The sequence below is a fragment of the Prunus avium genome, chromosome 3 (genome assembly GCF_965620075.1).
Source record: "Prunus avium chromosome 3, drPruAviu1.hap1.1, whole genome shotgun sequence".
NCBI lineage: Eukaryota > Viridiplantae > Streptophyta > Magnoliopsida > Rosales > Rosaceae > Prunus > Prunus avium.
The window spans coordinates 36669472-36685005 of NC_142286.1; the positions used below are offsets into that span (position 1 = coordinate 36669472).

Genomic DNA, 15534 nt, shown 5'->3' on the forward strand with positions numbered 1-15534 from the left:
TTGATATGCATTGTAATTCAAATGTTCGTGGTTTAGATAGAGAAAGTGCAATACCAATTCATTATTAATGTAGTGATATTTATCTTCTCGATAGAGAAAAGTAATATCGGCTATCAACAACAAATGAGTAAAATTATTAATTGAATTTATTTGTAACACATGATTGGAGTACGAAATGAATGAAGGAATTAACTATTAGTTTTAGTTGAAGTGGCATGAGATGAATAAATGGATGAGAATAAACATAGTTTTTTTATTTTTTTTTTATTTTTTTATTATTTATATATTTGACCCAAAAAAAAACATAGTGTGTTCAAATCATTATGTAAGAAGAAGAAAAAAAAATTATTTTCTTTTAATCTAGTATGGATTGACAAAAAGAAATCTCAAGGAAGATGGATGTCTTATCATCCAAGAAAGATGAAGGAGACAAAATAAACTTTTGACGAAGACCATAAAATTAAAATAAAGTAAATAGATAACATTCGAACACTCATGACAGCTACTACCACCTTGGGCGAATCGGGTGTAAATAAGCTCAACAATAGGCCTTATAATACGCAGCATAAATTAGGCTTCTTGCTCATTGTAAATGTGCAGCACAATTAGTAATTATAAGAGCATGTCTAGTGGGGTGTTTAGCCCAGGCCATGGCTGGTTTAAGCCTAAAATGGTAATAGTATTGGAATGCTAATGGGAGGATTTGGCCTAGGTCAAGAAACCGAGGCTCCCCATGGTTTGGTCAATTTGAGATTCTTACAACTTTGTTCCATGGAGATATATTCTAATTATGCAAAATGAAATTTGATATTGATTGAATAATGAGTTTTTACATGTCAATACATATAAAAAGGTTATTTATAATTGGACACGAAAACGAAATATACGGGAAGAAGAGTTCGAACTTTATATTGTGGAACATGGTGAAGACAAAATTGGTGTGGCAAATAGCTTGTCATGCGCATAAATATTTTGCTCACCATAGTTTATCAATGAAGAAAAGGAAGAAGAAGAAGAATAAGACAAGACAAAGTATCTTAATTTGATGTCACTAGAGTTCTTGAGAGTAGAAGAGATGAGTACTATCACAAACCTAAGCTCGCTAATCAAAAATAAAATATGACACACTTTCAGATTAAATGAATTTTGTTTGATTGTTTTTGATAAATTTGAAAATGGGGTTTGATTTTTGCAAAGCACATTGTTGGTGGATTTGGTTGTGTTATACCATCTTGTACATTGTCTGAGTGTTGTTTGTCGGTTTTGTTTCCTTATGTTGTTCTTCATTCATAGCCAAAAGAAAAAGCCAACAAACAAAAGAGTTAGCATGAATCTCATCCAACTTTTGCAAGTACCAAGTAGGCATGCTTAAAGCTTTCACCTAATGTTTCAAATATGGAGTTTATTAAATTCATATATGGAAAACAACAGAGAATCGTAATTCATGTGTGACTTTCAAACACTTTAAACAAATGAAAAGCTAGAGCTTAGAAGATAAGAAGACAAGAAGCAAGACCCAAAGATCAAACACTTGAAACAAATGAAAATGATCTCTTTTGTAGACAAACCTGTTTAATATTGATGACGATAATTAAGAGTGACTAGTACAAACATACAACTCCTTCTAGACTGACTTTGCTGCTGTACCCCAAAAAAAAAGAAGAAAGGAAGGAAAAACAGTTTATCAGGGAAAATGAGACGTTCTTGTTTTTTTGTGGCGGTTTTTTAACTTTCAACGGCGGTTTTTATACTTTAGCTCCGGTTTTTGAACTTTTAGTGACGATTTAATTGTCCTCTAAATGCAAAACTACTTTAGCTCCGGAAAAAACCGTCGCTAACTGCAGCAATAGGAGTTTTTATCTACGACTCAGAAAACCGCCGCTAAAAATTGGGAAGACTTTAAATTCGCCTCCCCTTCCTAAAACAACGACATTTTTTTATGCCAAAAAAAACCAAAAACCTTCCTTTTTAATCTCTTTTAACGTTTATACACATATTACATGGCAATTCTATTTGAAGTCTCGTCCAATTAACTACAATTGGATACATGAAGCAGACGAACAATGACTTCAGGAAAATTATTTTTCAAATCAACACCACGATGACCTCGAATTGAACGGCTGAAGTAAAAGATATTTGCTATTTCAGAAGTGCCAGGAGTCTGTTTTAGGAAGCTGAAGGTCCTTTGCAGTGCTAATAGTTGGTAAGTCCCAACAAAGTACGAAAATGTATCTTTCAATAACAGGATCCTCCACAACTGCAGCCTTTTTAGCTTTCCAGAACCCCAGAATTGATGACAATGACATGATTGAACATATGTCATCCCAACTCAAGCATAATCTGTCAATATTACAACCGTCTGTGGACAACGAAGCAGGGAGGGCAGATATATCAATCAGTTGATGAATCAAGGACTGATGTCAGGCTGTTCTTCAAACAATGCAGTCATTATATTTTCAAATACAATTGAGACCCAAGATGACAAATGATCGTTCACCCCAAGCTGTGAGCTGGAGTATGGAGTGTCCCTCAACTTGGATCGTAGGTGGACAAGCAAAGATGAAGGACAAGTCTGTGGGTAAAATATCATATGACGACCCACTAAAATCAAACTTTAAACCAGTAAAGCCCAGCAAGACAATGTGTACTGTTGGAAACCGAAATTGGACCACAAATTGTTCTGCGAGCAGAAAATATTAACTTTGCATGTAATGCTTTTTCCTCTTCTGATGATAAGTGAAATGACATGAGAAGAATCTCAATATGAAAACCAGATGGAGCTAGAGTTAGCAACAACTGCTGGATAGCAACAACTGCTGGATGATCATATCCATCTGTAGATACACGACCACCTTCATAGAAAAGGTCTCCAAAAAAGGCTTCGTCTTCATGGCAAACAACATTTTCAATTCAGAGCTGCAAGTAGTTTTTGCACAACTAGAATATGACCTCTCCACCTTTGGCCTCAGTTTTACTCACAGAAAAAGATAAGATGCATCAGATCATCCATCCATTGTTATATCATCTGCACTCAATGTTCAAATGTGTAGCTATGAGGTAAAGGACTTTCTCAGAATGAACAAGGCATCTAGGGGAATCAAGAATATTGACGCTACTGCCATCAAGTTCTGTGTCTAACTCCTTCCAAATGACAGCCAGACTAATCTGTCTCTTAAGGTCGTGAATGAGCATCAATATTGAAACAACCAATTGTGGAAAATAAGCTAGTGGGGGCTTCAGGTTAGCAGCAGACTTTGTTCTATCTCAATACAGATGAGTCTAAATTGTCTAGTATGGAAGCTACCACGCAAAACACTGTTGTTGCCGAAAGTACCCCGAATGAGTTCAAGAAAGTCTTCTAGTAGCAACAGAATGAGGGTCTCAAAACTACCCTCAACTGCAACATTGCTATTTACAAACTCAAATCCAGGTCTAAACAACCCAGGCACTACATCAGCAAAAAAAACCAACTGCTTGCACCAATGAGGCATCATATTCAATATATAGATTTCCTTTGTGAGACTTCGAAGTAGCTTTATAAATCCTCAAACTGAAGGACAGTCTCTTACAGAAGTTTGTCCCACCATCTTCTCATCAAACATATCTGGGAGCACAATGAGTTCCTTACAGAACAAGATCAAACATTTACTGAACCCCACGTGAGCAACTGCCCAGCCTGTGATAGAAAAACTTATTTGTTCAAATCCTGATGGATAGTAGGCCCGCCAAACCTACTGGTCTGACTATCCGATTGTATTCACTCAGAAGCTAAAGACATAACTAGACGATCTACCGGTTTCTCAGACCTTGAGCAATTGACACCTTCTCATACACAAAAAAAAGTATATCATCAGTACCAGTAGGCCATGAGGCAACAACACTAGAAGAAATCAAATCTTACAACCAAAACAAATACCTTGTGGACCACATTTAGTGTGGTTATCAAACTCATTACAACAAGAACGACTGGTAACAGATGGTAACAATTCCACCAGACTGTCAACAGAGCAAGGTTGCAGTGTGTCAGGTGCTTTATCCATTTCATGAACCAACGCTATCTCCAAAAGCTGCACCGTATTACTCTGCAAAACCAAACAAAAAGTGGACTACCAAAACGAAAATAGAGCAACTACTCACCCCCTCCCCAAGCATGCACAAACAGGTAGCAATGCAGAACACTGAACACACAAAAATTAAAAAATAATAATAATAATAATAATAAATAAAATCAGAAACCAACACAACAAAAAAAGACTCATCCACATCCCTCTCCCTCCTTCAATTCACAAAAAATCTATAATAAAAAATGGCAACATATATACACCATGCAAGAAGCAATTCATACTATACACATATTATCCGTCTTCCTTGTTTGATTAAGAAAAAAAAAAACATCACATCCGAAATTACTTGCCAATTCTAGAATGCACATTTAGACAGTGAACCGTCAGTAAAATGATATCCAACTCCTAGTATTGTAACTAAACGCAAGAACATGGAGCTCACCAACCAAAAAGTAGTCAAATCCCTTAAAACTACGAACTTTATATAATTTTTCAAATACTTAAATAAAAAACAAAAATTCAAGTGGAAAAGAGAAGGTCACTAATTTCACGTAGAAAAAAAAAATGAAGCCAAGTACCCAATAGAGATCGAGAGGGGGAAGCGGTGGCATAGGCAATCGAATAAACTGCTTGAATTTGAAAATCGGCCCACGATTAGAGCCCTAGCTTCCGGTCTCCGACGACCTCAACGCAGCGTTTTGGTATCAGAGCGTAGCGCAGCCTCTGCAAGAGATCAGTGGACGAATGGACGAGTAGGGGTGTTTAGCCCAAAATGCTCAAATTGTGCTCCATTGGGGCTTTTTTTATTCTTATTTTTTAACAAGTGCATGGAGATGGAGCCCGCATGCAGTGTTTAAAAAACAAAAAAAGAAATGGTCAGTTGGATGACGAATAAAAAGTTGACACGTGGGATAAACTACAGTAACAACACTTGTTATTGTAGGAAAATGTTCAAATTAACATAAGAAATATCTTGGGTAACGGTAGGGATAGAAATTAAAATTTGTTCTCTATGAAAAACTCATTGCTTCCAACTTTTTTTTTTTTTTTTTTTTTCTAAAATCAAATTTAAATATTCATCACAGAAGACAATTAATTTTTTTTTTCCTTCATACAAACACAAGAAAGTTTATTTTTGCCACCCTAAGTAAATGATAACTTTTGAATTCTAGCTAACCTCTTAGAACAACAAAAATTTTGAGGGGTTAGATTTCATGAATAGTGTCATTTTATGAGTTCAAAATCCAACCCTAATTTCATGCTCTAAGGGTTTGGCGGAACAATAGGAAATATGAATTTAAAGATAATAATAATTCTCAACAGAATTGTAATAATCAAATACAATAACAAATTTACATGAAATTAATATAAATCAACAAACATGAATAGAAATACTGACAACTTTAGCTATTGAGGCTTACAAAAATTGCAAAGTCCTAAAATCAAATTCCTCCCCTACCCTTGTGCTCGCAGTTTTATAGTCGTCCATCTTCCATGTGAGTTCAAAAGCCTTCAATCTGAGTGTGCACAAGTTCCAAAAAGTAGCTAGACGTTGCATCATTCCTTTTGCCTTTATGGTCAGTGCTATGCTCGAGGTAGGTCACATGATGCCCTTGCAAAGTTAGTTCCTGCAAATTTATTCGTTCGAGATTTTGTAGGCCGAGGAACAAATTGCTGAGCTTTGAGCTTGGTCGACAGTGAAATCAAGTTGGACCAAAACCTTGGGCTGTTGTAATTCTTGGGCCTAGTATTCGGCCCCATGCTTATGGATCATAGATATGATATTGGGCTTGACAATCTTATTCTTTGAGGCGAACCCGCAACTTAGGTCGAGCCCACTATGATACGGCTGTTGATTTTGGGCTCAATTTCTAATTTTGTTTTGACTTTGGGCCTTTCTTCCTTTTGGGCCCAATCATCACCCTAATGTGTTATTGCCACGTCATTTTCCTTTTGTGGGTCAAAGGGGAATCGTTTCAGGTATAAACTCAAACCTTAAGGACAAAATGTGATAATTTCGTGAATCTCAGGGACAATGTATGATAAAAAGTCTTAATTTTGTAAGGACAAACTATAGCAAACCCCCCAACCTATAGGGTCATTTACGATTCCATACCCGATTTTGGGGACATTTACGAGTACATACATAACGTCGAGGAAAATCTACAGATTGCCCTCTCCATTAGCGAGATCGTCAGAAAATCCGTTATCTAACTACTTGGCATTTGTGGGACCCATTTTTAATTGACGTGGGGTTCCACGTGGACAAAAAAACTAATAAAAAATTTGCCTTTTAAATTATTTTAAAAAATTAAACATATTAAATTAAAAAAATTTATTAAAAAAATGAAAAACCCTACCCAAATTCTCTTTCTCCCCCAATTTCTTCCCCATTCCTCCTGATTTATTTTCCCCCCTCTCCAAGATTTCTTCAACCCCAGATCTCTCCTGACCTCTCTCTCTCTCTCTCTCTCTCTTTCTCTCTCTCTCTTTATCTGTGAGAACCCAGACCCAGAACACTCTCTCTCTTCCTCCATAGCCTCTACCACCAAACCCTGAATTCCAATTGCTTCTACGGATGGCAATAAACAATGATAGCTAACCGATATCACAGACCCAAGCTGCAGAGAAGGATTGAGAAGAAGAGGTGTGGAGATTGGAGCGAGAAGCGGCATAGAAGGCCATGGTTTAACTCTGGAGCACCTCAGGGCTCTGCCATCACCACTAGATTGATTTATGATATGAGCCAGCGATTATCCATTTGAATCAAATATTTGGGTTTAAACCAAAACAAATTAATTTCCGACCAAAAAATCAAACGCAGAGAATCTAAAGAAGGAGAGGGACTGAAGCTTCCGGAGCGAAACACAAGGGCTCTACAGTCTCACGTTAGCATCCACCAGAGAGAGAGAGTTCTGGGTTTGGGTTCTCTGGTCTCACCTCCCTCTATATCCATATGAAACGACGTTGCACCACTGTTTGTCAGCGACGATGATACCGCCACCACTTCCTCCACTCTGTTCACGTTTTCTTATGAGCCCTCTCCTCCTCCTACTATCCCAACCCCAACCCAATTATTTCCCAGAAAAATAATTAAAATTTGTCACAAATTATATTAACTAAAATTGTAAAACAGAAAGAAAAAACATACACATACACACAAGATCATATTGGTAAAGGTGGGATTGTATTAAAGTCTCTCATCGTTTTGATCTGAAGGAGTGGGCCAAGGGAAGCCATGGCTGCTGCTTGGAGAGAGAGATATATATATATATATATATATATATATATATATATATATATATATATTTAAATAATTTAAAAAGTAAAATAATTTATTATTAATTTTTGGTCCATGTGGAAGTTCACGTCATCAAAAAAAGGAGTCCCACTGTTGACACGTCAGCATTTGACAGACTGACTAACAATTTGGCTAACGGAGGGGGCAATCTGTAGGTTTTTCGCGACATTGTGTATGTACTCGTAAATGTCCCCAAAATCGGGTATGGAATCGTAAATGACCCTATAAGTTGGGGGGTTTACTGTAGTTTGTCCATTTTTAATGTCTTCAATATTTTTTGCATTATGATTCAATTATATGTATTCACCAACTATCTTTTGATTTCATTGTTATTTTTTGTTCTTAATTTTGGAGAGCATTTGATGGTGAGTGAGGATTACCATCTCATTCATTGATATTAGATGAGTGTGATTTAATATACAGCACACATCTCAAAATCAAATTCATCTTTTGATAATGCTTAGGGGTGGTGACCAAAAATACTTGCTCCCTTAATTTTTAAAGTGATCACAAGTTTGAATCCCCTCACCCCTGAGATTAAAAACAATGCTCTATTGAGCGTTAATATTGGATCAGATGGTGTTGAACTCCAAGTATATTAAATTTAAGGCTTAATATCACAAAACGTCCCTAAGGTTTACGAAACTATCATATTGCATCCTCATTGTTTTTTTGTGTCATTCGTGGTCCTCAAGGTTTGTATATGTGCTCACAAATGGTCTCTGCCGTTAGGTTCCGTCAAAAACTCTGTTAGTTTGCTGACATGGCATATATATATCACAAAACATCTCTGAGGTTCACGAACCTATTACAAATGGTTCTTGTGAATTTTTTTAATTTTTTCACTTAAAGTTCATAAAATTTTGGTTTTCTTTTTTAAATTATTAAAAATATATATTGTATTTTAAATACACATGACACTATATTATTGGAGATGTGGGATCCACATATATGCCACATCAACAAACTAATGGAGTTTTTAAAAAACAATTTAAAATTTAAAAATGGAAAAAAAACATTTATGGAAGGATTTTAATCTTGAGGACCATTTATGAACCCTAAACCCTTGGTTTTTTTATTTTTAAATTTTATGAATTTTAAATTGTTTTTTAAAAACTCCCATTAGTTTGTTGATGTGACATATATGTGGAGCTCACATCTTCAATAATATAGTGTCACGTGTATTTAAAATACAATATATATTTTTAAATAATTTAAAATTCATAAAATTTAAAAAAAGAAAACCAAAATTTTATGAATTTTAAATTAAAAAATCAAAAAATTTAACAAGGACCATTTGTGAAAGGTACATGAACCTCAAGGATGTTTTGTGATATATATATATATATATATATATATATATGTCAAGTCAGCAAACTAACGGAGTTTTTGACAGAACCTAACGGCAAGGACCATTTGTAAACACACATCACTCGGAAAGAAAGTAAGGTATTCATAAGAATATCAGAGATGTTTCCTTACCAGCTACTATGCTCGAGAGCATCTTCAGTAGCAGCATCAAGCATCTCAATCATTGAGGGGTGAACAAATGTAGTAACCAAAGGCATACCTTCCGGATATCTGGACTACATTGGAGTGCATAACCAAAAATTTAATTACATAAAACAAGAGAAGACAAATATATTTCACAAATAAATTCTATGAGCTCCAGAATAGTTTTGTAAACCTTAGGGACGTTTTGTGATATTAAGCCTAAATTTAATTAAAAATATATAAGAAATTTGTAGCTTAAGTGATTAAGTAGTTACCCCCGCATCTAAGGTCTTGTATTCGAATATCCCTCCCCCAATAGCGCACACTACTACAAAAAACGAAATAGACGACAGGGATCCACCGTCGTTGTAATGCTTTGAAAACCGTCGTTAAATCGACCACCATCTTTTTGGGTGTCAAACTACGACGGCTTTTCACCGTCGTTGTTTATCTGTAAAGACGACGATTTTTAAAGAAAATCGTCGTTGTTTAGAGGTAAAGATCGTTAATTATAGGAGGAAAGACGACGGTTTTATTAAAACCGTTGTGAATTGTAGGTTAAGATGACGGTTTTTTATGAAAACCGTCATGGATTGTAGGTTAAGACGACAGATGTTTTATAAAAACCGTCGTTAATTATCTATAAAGCCAACGGTTGGTTTATAAAAACCGTTGTCAATTATCTGTAAAGACTATGATTTATTATGAAAAACGTCATCTAATAAGTTCCCAAACTGCTACATTTTAGTTCTTTTTGATTTCATATGATGCTATACAACGATTTTAACTGGAAAACCAACCATAATGCTTTATTAATGAATATATACACTCAAAAATAGTTTCTTTCATAAAACTTGAAGATTCAATAGTTATTACATAGTTAACCAATCTTTATTCTACAACAAACATAATTCCTACCAATTAAGTAGTACAATCTTTTCCTAACAAGACCTACGTACTCCTAATCCAAGCCTTCCTCATCCAAACATACAAATGATGCACAACTGAAGTCTCCTACATCATCCCTGTAAAAAAATCAAAATGACAGAGAGAGAAAAAAAGCTAAGATTATAAACATATAAAATTAAGTGGAAGAGAAATTTTACCATTGGACCATATTTTCATAGAAAACTTGTAAAATAAGCATAAAAAAGACCATCGAGAACCTGCAAAAGGAAAAATATATAAATAAAACGATGGTGAAAAGAGAAGGTAACAAATTTTCAACAACAAAAAAACATACGACTCACATAGAAAACCTACAAAAGAAAAAGTTATAAATCTGCAAGCTTCCTCCTCATCTCCTGAGAACAAAATCAGAAAATCTAAAAAGAAACCAGAAATTAAAAAAAAAATATGTAAACAAACCAGACAAATCAAGAGAGACAGAAAATATGAAATCATGGAGACAAAGAACATACCAGAAACGCAAAGAGACTAATCCAGAATTCATTAGCAAGATATAAAAGGGTATTGAGAGATTATGTGACTTTCAAATCAAACCTTTCATGAGGGTGTTTTAGAAAGCTCAGGAGGGTTTCAAGGAGGAAGAGATAAGGTTTTTAGAGACGGAGGAAAATCTGAAAATTTGTCGAGCGCGAATTCACTTAAGCGGCCTTTTTTTAGCGTGTTTTAAAAGATGACGCTTGTTAATGAGAGATAAGGTTTTCAAAGACGGGGGAAAATTTGAAAATTTGTCGAGCGCGAATTCACTTAAGCGGCCTTTTTTTAGCGTGTTTTAAAAGACGACGCTTTTAAAAAAAAAACCGTCATCTTTACATATAATAGACGACAGTTCTTTCAAAAAAACCGTCGTCTTTACATATAATAGACGACGGCTTTTTTAAAAAACAGTCGTCTTTCCATATAATAGACTATAGTTTTTTTTTTAAAAACCGTCATCTTTACTTCATAATAGACGACCCTATTTTAAAATAAAACCGTCATCTTTACATATAATAGACGACTCTTTTAAAAAAAAAACCGTCATCTTTACTTCATAATAAACGACCATGTTTTAAAACAAACTGTCATCTTTAGATATAATAGACGACTTTTTTTTTAAAACAACCGTCATCTTTACTTCATAATAGATGATCCTGTTTTAAAAAAAAACCGTCATCTTTAGATATAATAGACGACTCTTTTTTTTTAAAAAAACCGTCATCTTTACTTCATAATAGACGACCCTGTTTTAAAACAAACCGTCATCTTTAGATATAATAGACGACCCTTTTTTTAAAATAACCGTCATCTTTACTTCATAATAGATGTCCCTGTTTAAAAAAAAAACCCGTCATCTTTAAATATAATAGACGACACTTTTTTTTAAAAAAACCGTCATCTTTACTTCATAATAGACGACCCTGTTTTAAAAAAAATGGTCATCTTTACATATAATATACGACAATTCTTTCAAAAAAATCGTGTCTTTACCAAAAAAAGGCCACTTGATTTTTAAAAGACGATGCTTGTCACTAACAAGCGTCGTCTTTTAAAAATCAAGTGGCCTTTTTTTTGTTCAGCGTGTTTTAAAAGACGCTTGTTAGTGACAAGCGTCGTCTTTTAAAAATCAATCTAACACTAGTAGTGTATAAAATGATATATCATGACGGTTTTAAAAATACTGTTGTCTTTTAAAACATAACGATGGTTTTAAGATGCACCGTCGTCTAGTTTGTGTCGTGGTTTAACTATTTTGTAGTAGTGGCATGTGTAAAAAATAATAATATATAAAATAAAATTTAAAAAAAAAAAAAGTTCAAGAAGATGCTTCTCAGCATGTTTTTCGGCCAATTTCAAAATTACATATATGCCCTCTATTATCTCCATGCAAAAATGCATTAATGGGTATATATTAATATTATGGTAATTGCCATGGATGCAGGTGGCTCTAGATAGAGCTGTATCTCCTTTTATGAAAGGAATCTCCTTAAGAAGGGGTGGACATGGATGACAACTCTGACAGAGCAACTACCTTGAAGAGATACTCAACGTGGCTAAATATGCCTGTGAAATTTTAAAAAAGAACAGAAAACAAGAAAAAGAAAAGAAAAGCGTTTCCCTTCATGCATTCATGACTCATGATTCATGAATGAGAGACTACCCAACCCTATTTTCAGTAATGACAAAACACAAATTGCAAAACACAAATTTCTTCAAATGTTATATAGTGGTATATATATATTCGTTAATTGCCAGATATTAGAATATATTAGCTCCTTCTTGGAAAATGATATGGGATCCAATATAATTTAGGAAAAATATCCTGTCAAATTTTTTCTAAATTTATATATCAATATATATATTCTTTTGGAAGAAATGTGTAGATATATGGTAAATTGGCAACCATAAGTCATGGTAATATTTTTTATTTTATTTTATCAAAACTCTCAAAATACAATACATAATTTTCAGACTGTTTATGCTTGTCTGTATTTGCAACAACTTAGAAGACACATGCAGAATATAGAGTTGAGGAATTGGTTGGAATTCATGAATTTGCTGACTGACATCAACAAAAGAGAGAAAGGTCAGCCATGCATGATGAGAATATAAACTGTCAAAATTATGACAGATTCTAGCATCCAACAAAGAGACACCGAAAGCATTAAGGCCAGTATTTGCAGATAAGAATGGCCTCACACTGTATTTCATTTCTGGTTTTGGAAATTTGGCCAAAAAGGAAAAAAGAAAAAAGAAATATATATATATGGACAGATAATACGCGGCGCCTAGACTCAGACTATATTCCTTTAATTTTATTTATTTATTTATTTATTCTTTAATAATGCATAAAAAATAATTGGAGCTTCGTTGTCAAAAATCTGAGGGAGTGTATGAGAGAATCTGCCATTATGTAATCTAAGTTGTCTTGTTGGGATTTCTATTTGCACTCTTTTTTTTTGTTAGAACATTAAAATTGAATTCTGTGGATTCTGCTCTTCACTTTTGTCTCCTCCCTATACTCTCACTCTCTCTTTATATACCAACCCTCACTGTCCTCTTGTCTCCACCAAACAACCAAGATCTGAGAGAAAGATACAAAGCTAGCTAGCTAAGCTTGGAGAGACAAAAATGGGTTCAACTTCAAATCCTCTTGAGCTAAATTCTCTTGATCTTGCACTGAGTCTAAAGCCCTCTTATGTCCCAAAATCACTCAATCACTTATTCAGTGATCTGGAAAGTATAGATAATGTTCCACACAAATTGTCTGTTTTGAATGAGTATCTTCTAAAACACCAAGAAGAGCTTCACAGAGTAGAGGAATTTAAAAGAGACGTACCTCAGTGTGTTCTTCTGTTGTTGGATGGTGAGCTATAGCTACCCCCATTTATTTATTTTTCCCTTTTTATCTCTAAGAAAATTGTTGAAGGGTTTGATCTATGTTGATTTACCTCTAATGGGTTTATTTTATTTTTTATTTTTGACTGATGTTTTTTCTTGGTTGTGATCATATTTATATAGCTATACAAACACTCAATAACGAAATTGAGAAGTTGAGTGGCCAAGATCAGTTCGATGCATGTAAGAATAGAGGCTCATGTGAGGATCCAGTGGAACGACGAAGTGCGTTCCGGAAATATAAGAGCTCATCACCTCCGTTTAACCCTAGGCCTCGCAACCAAGATCATACAAGTCATGACCATGAGGTAGGTGGCATAGACATGCAAAAATTCAGTTTCCCTTATTTTTAAAAATATTTTTCCCTCTTGTGTTTTGATAAATAATTATTTGATTTGACACATTTTGGTGATCTTGTTGAAGGTGAAGGGAAAGGAGCCGATCCGCAATGAGCCAAGTCCCAGGACACCTTTCCCTTGTGATCTGAACATGGAGGCAAGCGGTTCAGAGCTGGAGCTGGAGCCAGAACCAGATCCACAGCCACAGCCGCCAGAGGTACCTCCGCCTATGTGGAAACACGGCAGGTTAAGCTGGACGCAAGAGCTCCACACAAAGTTTGTGGAGGTCTTGAGCATGCTGGGAGGTCCTGCAGGTGAGAATATTTGAATCATTTTGGGTGGGATCTAGGTTTTTGGGTATATATTTTCAACACATTTCAAATATAATATTATTTGAGGCTTGATAGAAAAAATATTGTTTGTTTATTACATTTGCCTTTTTGAGCAGAAGCAACTCCAAAACAAATTAGGGAGGCCATGCAGGTCGAGGGGCTTACTAACGACCAAGTGAAGAGTCACCTGCAGGTTGGCTTTGAATTGTAATTTGTGAATCATAAGAATATTACCTTACAAAGACAGACTTGTTATTATCCGAACTGATGAGAATCTATATATTTGGTTGGCTGCTTTATTCCGAACTGTACATATTTTTATGAGATTATTTAGCATATTTATATTAAGGGAAAGGCGATAAACTCATGTTAGTCTTTAGTTGTTAATTTTTGGTCATTGCGTGCATAACAGAATCTTTAGATTGGATCAATTTAGTTGCAATGAAATCTTAATGATAGATCCTCCTATATACACATTAAAAATGAGATATTTCTCATGCGTTGGATCACTTTAGTAGCAATGATGTCTTAATATACAGGGGATCTTTCTCAAGCGCACGAGAAAATCTATTCACTCGATCATTTTAAAAGCAATGATATCTTAATAGTAGATTTTCTAATGTTGAAGTTATATTTTTCTCATTGATCATTTTAGTAGCAGTGATAACTACTTAATAGTAGATTTTCCAATGCTCAAATTCTATACAAGATATTTATGCTCAACATATACATGTGAGATCTTTCTCAAGCGCATGGATCATTTTAGTAGCAATGATATCTTAATAGTAGATCTTCCAATGCTCAAGTTACATACAGGGTATATTTTTTCTCATGGGTCATTTTAGTAGCAGTGATAATTATATGTCTTCCAATGCTCAAATTATATACAGGGGATCTTTCTTAAGCGCATGAGAAAATCTAGTTCATTTTAGTAGCAATGATATGTTAATAGTAGATCTTCCAGCTCAAGTTACATAGATGGTATTTTTCTCATCGGTCATTTCCAATGCTCAAATTAGATACAGGGATTTGCGCTCAACATATACAAGGGATTTTTCTCAAGCCATGAGAAAATCTAGTCATTGGATCATTTTAGTAACAAGAAATCTTAATAGTAGATCTTTCATTACTCAAGTTACATACATGGTGTTTTTCTCATGGATCATTTTACTAGTAGTGATAACTTAACGGTATATCTTCCAATGCTCAAAATATATTAAGGGGATTTTTCTCATGCGCACATACGCATGAGAGATTTTAGGCATCGTATTAGTTTAGTGACAATGATATCTTGATTGAACATCCTCACATGTGCAATTTATGTGCATTTTCTCAGGCTCATGAAAGATTTTGATGACTAAATTACTTAATGGGCCAATGATCTTATGATAAATTTAGCCATGCGTATACATGCGCGCATGAGGGTATTGTCATAGTATCGATACATGCCCCCTTATGATCATCTTCCCTAAAATATTCGTATAGTTTCATAGTGATGATATTTGTTCCAAGTGCTATAGGTATGGCAATTCTGAATTAATGCTAAGCTTAATGAATGTACGTAATATATTTGCTAAATATATATGCGCTCAAGAAACTTGAAATTATGGCGCCGCACCAAATACCTTTAGAATATTACAAAAGGGACCAACAAAACTTAA

The 15534-nt window shown here is 34.6% G+C and overlaps 2 protein-coding genes across 2 annotated transcripts; one reads left to right on the forward strand and one right to left on the reverse strand.

Annotated features, from left to right (window-relative positions):
* Positions 1-2428: 2428 nt before the first annotated feature.
* LOC148296072 (auxin transport protein BIG-like) lies at positions 2429-4875 on the reverse strand. The gene is made up of 4 exons (XM_088249931.1): positions 4643-4875; positions 3917-4082; positions 3782-3822; positions 2429-3676 (listed from the first exon to the last, which is right to left on the reverse strand). Exons 1-4 carry the CDS (start codon positions 4673-4675, stop codon positions 3638-3640), a joined length of 279 nt encoding a protein of 92 aa, XP_088106057.1. The 5' UTR covers positions 4676-4875; the 3' UTR covers positions 2429-3637.
* An 8061-nt stretch (positions 4876-12936) lies between these two features.
* On the forward strand, positions 12937-14155 carry LOC110748318 (transcription factor HHO5-like). The gene is made up of 4 exons (XM_088250691.1): positions 12937-13171; positions 13327-13511; positions 13627-13855; positions 13990-14155. Exons 1-4 carry the CDS (start codon positions 12937-12939, stop codon positions 14082-14084), a joined length of 744 nt encoding a protein of 247 aa, XP_088106817.1. The 3' UTR covers positions 14085-14155.
* The last annotated feature ends 1379 nt before the right edge of the window (positions 14156-15534 follow it).

Excerpts from the sequence above, each read along its gene's own strand:
- LOC110748318 (XM_088250691.1), top strand. The coding sequence starts at position 12,937 with ATGGGTTCAACTTCAAATCCTCTTGAGCTAAATTCTCTTGATCTTGCA. Across the intron at positions 13,512-13,626 it reads ATACAAGTCATGACCATGAG|GTGAAGGGAAAGGAGCCGAT; the intron begins GTAGGTGGCATA and ends ATCTTGTTGAAG. Across the intron at positions 13,856-13,989 it reads CATGCTGGGAGGTCCTGCAG|AAGCAACTCCAAAACAAATT; the intron begins GTGAGAATATTT and ends CTTTTTGAGCAG.
- LOC148296072 (XM_088249931.1), bottom strand. The coding sequence starts at position 4,675 with ATGCCACCGCTTCCCCCTCTCGATCTCTATTGG. Across the intron at positions 4,083-4,642 it reads CCCCTCTCGATCTCTATTGG|AGTAATACGGTGCAGCTTTT; the intron begins GTACTTGGCTTC and ends TTGGTTTTGCAG. Across the intron at positions 3,823-3,916 it reads CACTAAATGTGGTCCACAAG|GTGTCAATTGCTCAAGGTCT; the intron begins GTATTTGTTTTG and ends GTGTATGAGAAG.